Consider the following 9,415-nt stretch of genomic DNA (forward strand, 5'->3'; position numbering starts at 1 on the left):
CGAGTTTAACTGCCTCGCCTAGTAAAAAAAAATGTAATGTAAAAAAAGGTTTCAGGTGAGATTATTGAATTACTTTAGATCTCCTTTTTAAAAACCATGTGCCTTTCTTTCACGTTCATTACACTGTGACCCACACTTAAATTCACCCACCTTTGGGCTGGCTCGTAATGAGCCCTGGCATGCAAAGCAGGTCCTTGAGAAACGGGAGTGATATGGAAGGAGATATATCCTGGAGATATGGCGCCATCTGCAGTTCATATAGCCCAGCTACAGTTTTATCACTAAACCAGAAGATGGTGCTGAAAATACAACTGACAAGATAGAGACCAAATGGTTTCAGAGCCAATAGTACCAAGTTTAATGGTAGTTTGGATAATAAGGAATAAAATCATTTTAGAAAACAAGCAGCTGTACACACAGAAACCTCACAGACAATAAATACAATCAATCAGCATAGCTTCCCACAGTAGCCGACGGGGAAATTCGACATGGCTATACAACTAGACAGAACAGAGAGAAAGAAAACTAGCTACAACTCCGAATAGGCCTACGTGTACCTGATCACTACAAAACCAGGAAGGGTATCTTGAGACAAAAGCAAAATGGAGTACACTCAAAGGTTTGACCACAGAATAGTCTAAAAGCATCTATTTAAAAAGACTTAGCTGACTACGGTTTTACTTTCACTTTAATAGACAGTAAGTGACAAACGCAACTGAATAGTATGAGGTTTAAAAGCATGATCCAAATAAAAAAAAAACAGCCCACTATGTTGCAAAGCTCTACAGTATATTAAGCCCAGACCGATGTAATGATAGTGGTTTGGTCATCTTATTTTGTTTTAGAAATACTCAACAAAGTTTTTAATATTTGACCATCAAAACAAACAGGGTATATTATCTAAACTAAAAAGTCTGTAAATAGAAGGGGGGTTGGGGGGTCCTGCAGTTGGTCTGGTTGAAAGGTCAACATTCCTGCTGGGTTGCCCATCCATCTCCATCGCATTTATCTATAGCAAATCATTCTCTGTGCAATTATACCAATATTAGAAAGGCTGAGAGGATAGAACCCAAGCACCATACCTCCAGCGAACCCTTAAAGCAAGCCACTCGCCCTCGCTGGATAATGTGTGCACCAAGGCGTTTAAACTACACTAGAAGAATCTAGAACCGAAACACCTCAAAACACATCAAACAGTGAAATCAAATGTGAAATCAATAGGATTATGACGGAGAATCTGGTATATTACAGACACGTGATGAAGCATTTACTGCAGTTTTGAATGGGTCTTCTTGGGGTTGTTGTTGTCGTTTTATAACATCTCAGTATCGAAATGAAGAATGTAAAACCTTGTTTTACAGTGTTTTGCTTGCTGCTTACGAGGTCCAGCGCCACCAGGCCACCTTCATCCTGTCCCAGACTGCACCTATAGAGTCAAAAGCTGGACGGACGTCCAGGATGGAGAACTCATAGGTGTCCTTGTTGATCTCTCCGTCGTAGTAGTCGATCACGTAGCGGACTTCCTTGCCACAGCGGTCCACGATCCAGTCATGACGGTCAAACGGCAATTCATATCTGTAGAAACACATTTACGTAAATACATTATACTGTGAAAGGAACTGTGTAAGCATATCAAGCCACTTCCACTTTCAAATGAGCATATCATGTTAAGGCTTCAATTCAGAATGTACTCTGTACAAATAACTTCTTGCACAAACATTTTAAAGTAAAAAAAATAAAAAACTCACCCCATCCAGTGACGCATTCGAGCCCTTGGGGAGAACTCCTTAGCTTTGCCACCAAACCGTTTCAGGGATGGACCACATGGACATTCCCTAACAAGTAACATGTCAGTGGGGAACAGGTCAAAAAAAAAAAAACATTTTGTAACAAAATAAAAGAGGTGCTTCTGGATCTGGGGGCCAGACAGGTTATTGATGTGTCAGTCTGGAAGGCCTCTAAAATGATGTAATCCATGATTAGCTTAATTATTAACTATGACCAACTATGAATAACTAAATCCATGATTAACTAAAGCACTTAATATAGTGGCTCTGAAACTGTTTGGTATTTTTTCTACTCACCCAGCATGGAGGGCCTCCCACTTAAGAATCTCCTGCCATGCTTGCTCGTTGTTGGTGTTGTGGATCTTTATGATGTTGGACATGTCCTGCTGACCCAGTTCATCTTCCTTCCAGCGCCACCTGGTGATGAAGAGGTTAACACGGCTGGTGAGAAATGGAACCTTTCTTCTGTTTTAAAGCGGCAATATGTAACTTTTTGGGTGACCCAACTAAATTCACATAGAAATATGAGTTTTAGATCTGTCATTCTCATTGAAAGCAAGTCTAAGACGCAGTATATCTGTCCTATGTGCGCCGTTTCTTTGTTTTACGCTCAGGTTTAGTTTTTGCACCTTATGCTTTCGGTTTTGTACACCAGCTTCAAAAAGCTGAAAATACAATCATTTAGGTTATGGAATGGATATTTCACAGCAGTTTAGATGGTAAAATTATTCTCTACACTATACAAACTGAAATTAGGCGAACTATTTTAGCAACCCGGATGTGGAATGGCGGATTTCTGCATAGTGCATCTTTAAAGGACAGAAGTGCTGAGTGATTAACTTAAATTGCAGTTATTTTTCAGTTTTTAAACTCAATTTATTTTCTGTGAGCTCAATGCGCACAAAGCAGTTTCTCTAGAGATAAATCAGACCAGTCTGAACTGTGCGATGTAGTAGGGAGTGTGCGATGTAGTAGTAGTTTCCAATAGGCCAATATTAGACATAGTTTAATGCATAAAATGTGACAATTAACAAAAAAATATATATATTTTACCTTCATTTAACTAGGCAAGTCAGTTAAGAACAAATTCTTATTTTCAATGACGGCCTAGGAACAGTGGGTTAACTGCCTGTTCAGGGGTAGAACGACAGATTTGTACCTTGTCAGCTCGGGGATTTGAACTTTCAACCTTTCGGTTACTAGTCCAATGACCATAATACACTGCGCATCTACTTGTCTGGTCTGTTTCTTTTACGCCTGCTATGGAAGAGAGAAGCATGTGCAATGGTGAGGTGATATAGAGAGCAGCTGTTGCTTCGCGAGGTATCTCTACCTGAAAATACAAAATCTAAGTGATTTTCAGCAGTCATAAAAGTATGCCTTATTTAGGTTGAACTACAAAATAGTGATTTTGTCAGACAGCAGCTCTATAGAGATGAGATGATGACTTGGAATTGAATAACAGTGAAATGTAAGATACACAACAACTGAAATATTTATTAAAGTAAAGTAATGTGAATAAATGGTTAATAAGTTATAAGCAGTAATGGGCAGTCACTACCACCATGTGACTTTTAAAAATGGTTTTATTCTGTGTTACAGTATTCAACCCACAATGCATTTAATGTTAAAAAATAATCGAAACCTGTGATAATTTGTATTAGGTCGAACCATAACGACAGCAAAAAGCACTAAATGCTCAGCACTAAAGGACAGTGCAGTACAGTGTCGTCTCCTGCTTCTGGAAAGCAGTGTTATGTATAACGAGTATTTGCATGTCTACTAAATAAGACAAAATAAAAAGTCAGACCAAAACACCTCACAATTACAATGTGTTCGCAGTGAGTCAAGACAGCACTTCAATAGCCCAGCCTATATTTTACAGCTTACTATTCCACCATTTTCAGGAAACAAGATCTGCTCAATTGTATCCTTTGTAAAACTACATTTTTGTAGCAAATGTTAGGGTATCCTTACCCCTTTCTGAGCATGGCGTTCCAGAACATCTGTTCCGAGGGGTAGACCCAGTTCTTGCCTGTTCCGGCCCGCGGGATCTTAGACTCCTCTCGGTTCACTGGTAGAAGGAAGGGCTGGTCTGGGGCAGGGACCTGGTTGGGTGGAGGCATCTGGACAGAACAGGATGATAATAACATTAGCCAACATGTTTAACCTTGGTCTGTTTATCAACTTTTATAAAGTGACTTTTCCATTCACTACTCTAGTTGAGCACCTATCAACCAACCAAATCAGCTGAAATCATGGTGAGAAAAAAAACAAACATGATCTACAGCAGCCATACTGCCCCAGAACGGGGTGACTGCAGGTCCCGACCAAAAAATGTAAATCAACTCAGTCGGGCTTTCAATTTACTGCTGGTGAGAGTTGTAATAGTAGCATGCAGAATGTGCAATTTCCAAATTTGGTAGTAAATGGCAGTTTTCCTCTTAGAGAGCTACACTTCAAAAGTATGTAGACAACACTTCAAATTAGTGGATTTGGCCATTTCAGCCACACCCGGTGCTGACAGGTATATAAAATCCCTCACGCAGCCATGCAATCTCCATAGACAAACATTGGCAGAGAATGGCCTACACTGAAGAGCTCAGTGAGTTTCAACATGGCACTGTCATAGGATACCATTTTTCCAACAAGTCAGTTCGTCAAATTTCTGCCCATGTCAACTAACTGTAAGTGCTGTTATTGTGAAGTGGAAACGTCTAGGAGCAACAACGGCTCAGCCACGAAGTGGTAAGCCACACAAGCTCACAAAACGGGACCGCCAAGTGCTGAAGTGCGTAGTGCATAAAAATGGTCTGTCCTCAGTTGCAACACTCACTACCGAGTTCCAAACTGCCCCTGGAAGCAACGTCAGCACAACAACTTCGTCGGGAGAGTCATGAAATGGGTTTCCATGGCCGAGCAGACACACACAAGCCTAAGATCACCACACGCAATGCAATTTGTTGGCTGGTGTGGTGTAAAGCTTGCCGCCATTGGCCTCTGGAGCAGTGGAAACGCATTCTCTGGAGTTATGAATCACACTTCACCATCTGGCAGTCCAAAAGACAAATCTGGGGTTAGTGAATGCCAGAAGAACGCTACCAGCCCAAAAGCACGGTGTTAACTGTAAAGTTTGGTGGAGGAGGAATAATGGTCTGTAGCTGTTTTTCATGGTTCGGTCTAGGCCCCTTAGTTCCAGTGAAGGAAAATCTTAACACTACAGCATATAATGACGATTCTGTGCTTCCAACTTTGTGGCAACAGTTGGGGAAGGCTCTTTCTTGTTTCAGCACGACAATGCCCCCGTGCACAAAGCGAGGTCCATACAGAAATGGTTTGTCGAGATCGGTCTGAAAGAACTTGACTCCCTGCACAGAGCCCTGACCTCAACCCCATCAAACACCTTTGGGATGAATTGGAAACCCGAATACGAGCCAGGCGTAATTGCTCAAATCAGTGCCCGACCTCATTAATGCACTTATGGCTGAATGGAAGCAAGTCCATAACGTGGAACATGTACACGCATTATCATCATACTGACCATGTTAGTGGGGTCAATGTCAGTCTGGCCTTGTCCGGCTGCTGCTGCCTTCATAGGACACGCCACAAACTCATAGGCCCGGTCCTGGTGCACTGGCCCTGCTGCAGCAGCAAGCTTCTCTTCTGTAGGGGCAGCAGCAGTAGCCTGGTGCATGGGGCACTCTGATGGAGGGGCAACTGCTGAGGGCATTTATGGCAAAACAAAAGTTAGAAAACAGATCCAGGGAATAGGAACAGGAGTTGTTCCTTGTCAAGTGGGTCACACAGTCAGGAATAACTCCTTCCCCAAAGAGAAAAGCTCCACGTGATAGATACATCCTCAGAGAGGGAAATTGTTACCACAACCTGTCAGACACAACAACGATCAACCAACACAATCAATCACTACACAGATTACAAATTGTACACTATATACTTTGGAGAAGCTTTATCTTTTGAAGGTTTTGGCATTCAGGTCCAAAAAGTCACCTCTGACCGCTTCTACATTGGGCAAATATATATATGGAAAGTTTCAATCAAATCAAAAGAGGTGCTATGAAACAGTGTATGATTTAAAATTGATTTACCCTACTAACAATAGTACATGGTAAGCAAAGCTCAGGAAAAAATCTAGAAAAATCGATATAGACCGGCAAGCTATCGGTCCTGGTGATGAAACAGAGATGGAGCCTACCTTTGACTGGTTCCTGTGCCTGGTGCATAGGACAGCCCTGTGGTGGGGCCACGCCGCCAACAAACGCAGGAGGGGGAGAGGCCATCATAGATTCGGCCTTGACTGTGGGTGGAGCAGGACTGGACATAGTGGCACCCATTTCTGAACTGACCTGTCCTTGTCCAGAAAGATGGGCTAGAGGACAAAAGTGGTCAGACGTTTAGTTAGCTAGCTGAATCAGTCTAGTCAGCCAAAATACTACTTAGCTTCTTGATAGTACAGTAGTTTACTAGCAGCTATTTTTCTGTCTCATAAATGATAGCTAGACTGGAGAAAGGATCTAAGTAGCTACGCCAGCAAATGCAGTTATGTCGCTAGCTAGAAAAAACCGAAATTGTTACAAAATAGTGTAATTCAGTTACATACCTATAAGCTAGCATTAGCTGCTAGCTAGCACTTCTTCAATTATGTATTAAGAAATAGATGTAACGTTACTGAAAACAAAGCGTATCACACCATCGGATATGTCCTCACTGTATAGTTTACCAATCTGATCAACATAAAGACTCATAAGAACAATTTCCAACATCAAATCACCTACCTGGGTCCTTGAAATCACTGGCGCTGTATCACCAATGTCAACGTGCGGATACGTTTCCCACAATGCAATGTACTTGGCACATTGGTTGTTCAATCGGTTGCTGTGTTGCTCCGAAGTTGTGAAACAGTACGTCTTCTTCTTCGATGAGGTTTAACGGCGGTTGGCATCCAATAAATGTTACATTACTGCCACCTACTAGACTGGAGTACAACTCCCTTATACGTTTTAAACGTTGCTTGAATTATTATTATTATTTTTTAAATACCCTACAATCGAACACTACATTCACAAAAAAAAAGAAAAACAGATTAACACCACCCTACTCTACTATTTAAATCTATTTATTCCTACCTCAGGCCAACAACCTGAAAGTATGGGACACCACCACTTAACACACCCTGTAACTTTTCTGATGTCAAGTCTTGAACACCCAAATACCTGCCACCACAAATTCAATTTTCCGCGACGTACGTTACATCCTTGCAGTAGAGTTGATAACCATTGCTAAAAATGCAAATATATATATATATCTGTTGTTGGCCTATCCCTACTCACGCCACTCCTCTCAGGATACCTCCCCCTTGACCCATCTTCCTCTAATTTCTTCACTGCATCAGCATATTCTGCACCACTCTGACCCTGGAAAACTCAACCTGCCTCTCTCGCAAAGGACATTTCTGATTCCCTGCCCCAATGCTACACATTCCTTTGTCTCATGCCCTTCTGCACACTTCTCACATCAAGGAACCTCCCTCCTACACACTGCTGCTACATGCCTATAAGCTTGACACCTGTAACAACGTAACCACTTCACAAATTTCTTGTTAACAAACTATAGTTTTGGCAAGTCAGTTAGGACATCTACTTTGTGCATGACACAAGTGATTTTTCCAACAATTGTTTACAGACAGATTATTTCACTTATCACAATTCCAGTGGGTCAGATGTTTACATACACTAAGTTGACTGTGCCTTTAAACTCTTGGAAAATTCCAGAAAATGATGTCATGGCATTAGAAGCTTCTGATAGGCTGATTGACATCATTTGAGTCAATTGGAGGTGTACCTGTGGATGTATTTCAAGGCCTTCCTTTAAACTCAGTGCCTCTTTGCTTGACATCATGGGAAATCAAAAGAAATCAGCCAAGACCTCAGAAAAACAATTGTAGACCACAAGTCTGGTTCATCCTTGGGAGCAATTTCTAAACGCCTGAAGGTATCACGTTCTTCTGTACAAACAATAGTACGCAAGTATTAACACCATGGACCCACGCAGCCTTCATACCGCTCAGGAAGGTACTTTAGTGCGAAAAATGCAGATCAATCCCAGAACAACAGCAAAGGACCTTGTGAAGATGCTGGAGGAAACAGGTACAAAGTATATATATCCACAGTAAAACGAGTCATATATGGACATAACCTGAAAGGCTGCTCAGCAAGGAAGAAGCCACTGCTCCAAAACCGCCATAAAAAAGACAGATTACGGTTTGCAACTGCACATGGGGACAAAGATCATACTTTTTGGAGAAATGTCCTCTGGTCTGATGAAACAATAATAGAACTGTTTGGCCATAATGACTGTCGTTCTGTTTGGAGGGAAAAGGGGGAGGCTTGCAAGCCGGAGAACACCATCCCAACCGTGAAGCATGGGGGTGGCAGCATCATGTTGTGGGGGTGCTTTGCTGCAGGAGGGACTGGTGCACTTCCCAAAATAGATGGCATCTTGAGGGAGGAAAATGATATGGATATATTGAAGCAACATTTCAAGTCATCAGTCAGGAAGTTAAAGCTTGGTCGCAAATGGGTCTTCCAAATGGACAATGACCCCAAGCATACTTCCAAAGTTGTGGCAAAGTCAAGGTATTGGAGTGGCCATCACAAAGCCCTGACCTTAATCCCATAGAAAATGTGTGGGCTGAACTGAAAAAGAATGTGTGAGCGAGGAGGCCTACACACCTGACTCAGTTACACCAGCTCTGTCAGGAGGAACGAGCCAAAACTCACCCAATTTATTGTGGGAAGCTTGTGGAAGGCTATCCGAAACTATTGACCCAAGTTAAACAATTAAAGGCAGTGCTACCAAGTACTAATTGAGTGTATGTAAACTTCTGACCCACTGGGAATGTGATGAAATAAATAAAAGCTGAAATAAATTGTTCTCTCTACTATTAGATTGACGTTTCACATTCTTAAAATAAACTGGTGATCCAGGTGTGGTATATGGCTAAAATACAACAGCTAAGGGCTATTCTTATGCAGAAAGCAACGAGGAATGCCTGGATACAGCCCTTACTGGTGGTATATTGGCCATATACCACACCTCTTCAGGCATTAATTATAATTTACAGTAGGAAGGGGACCACACACTAAACCATCTTTGGTAGGACTACTGTTTCGCAAACAAATCCCCTTGCATCCTAAATAACTATTCAATATTATTTATCAATTAGTCAGTCAGTCACAATTTACCCATGATACACCACGGTTTTGACGCTCACGAATATGGGCTATGACTTTGTGGCTGGACATTTTTAAGGGTCCTTATTGCTATTATAGACTGGTTACCAACATAATAAGAACAGTAAACATGTCATTTTACTCATATCCTGTGGTATTGACTGATATACCACTGCTTTCAGCCAATCAGCATCCAGTACCCAAACTACCTGGTTTGTAATCAAATCAATTGTTCTCTTTCATTTTTTAAATGGATTGCCAATGACCTATGGGAACTCCTTCCTCTTCACACTATGTGTATGAGTTGCTTATTAATGTCCAAGATGTTTACAGTCACAGCACTACCTTACTGTACCAACGTGACCTGTCACTATAAAA

At 41.6% G+C, this 9,415-nt stretch overlaps 1 protein-coding gene across 2 annotated transcripts; it reads right to left on the minus strand.

The window, feature by feature from the left end:
- Nucleotides 1-331: 331 nt before the first annotated feature.
- On the minus strand, nucleotides 332-6,745 carry hccsb (holocytochrome c synthase b). 2 transcript variants are annotated; one of them, XM_020509089.2, is made up of 7 exons: nucleotides 6,581-6,745; nucleotides 6,001-6,174; nucleotides 5,329-5,504; nucleotides 3,765-3,913; nucleotides 2,085-2,204; nucleotides 1,749-1,835; nucleotides 332-1,575 (listed from the first exon to the last, which is right to left on the minus strand). In XM_020509089.2, the coding sequence occupies exons 2-7, from the start codon at nucleotides 6,137-6,139 to the stop codon at nucleotides 1,377-1,379; spliced, it is 870 nt and encodes a 289-aa protein (XP_020364678.1). In that variant the 5' UTR covers nucleotides 6,140-6,174; nucleotides 6,581-6,745; the 3' UTR covers nucleotides 332-1,376. The 2 variants fall into 2 exon arrangements, with proteins under 2 accessions (XP_020364678.1, XP_020364677.1); XM_020509088.2 differs by having other exon boundaries at nucleotides 5,329-5,507; nucleotides 6,581-6,740.
- Between the last annotated feature and the right edge of the window lie 2,670 nt (nucleotides 6,746-9,415).

This window comes from Oncorhynchus kisutch, linkage group LG18 (genome assembly GCF_002021735.2).
Source record: "Oncorhynchus kisutch isolate 150728-3 linkage group LG18, Okis_V2, whole genome shotgun sequence".
Lineage (NCBI taxonomy): Eukaryota > Metazoa > Chordata > Actinopteri > Salmoniformes > Salmonidae > Oncorhynchus > Oncorhynchus kisutch.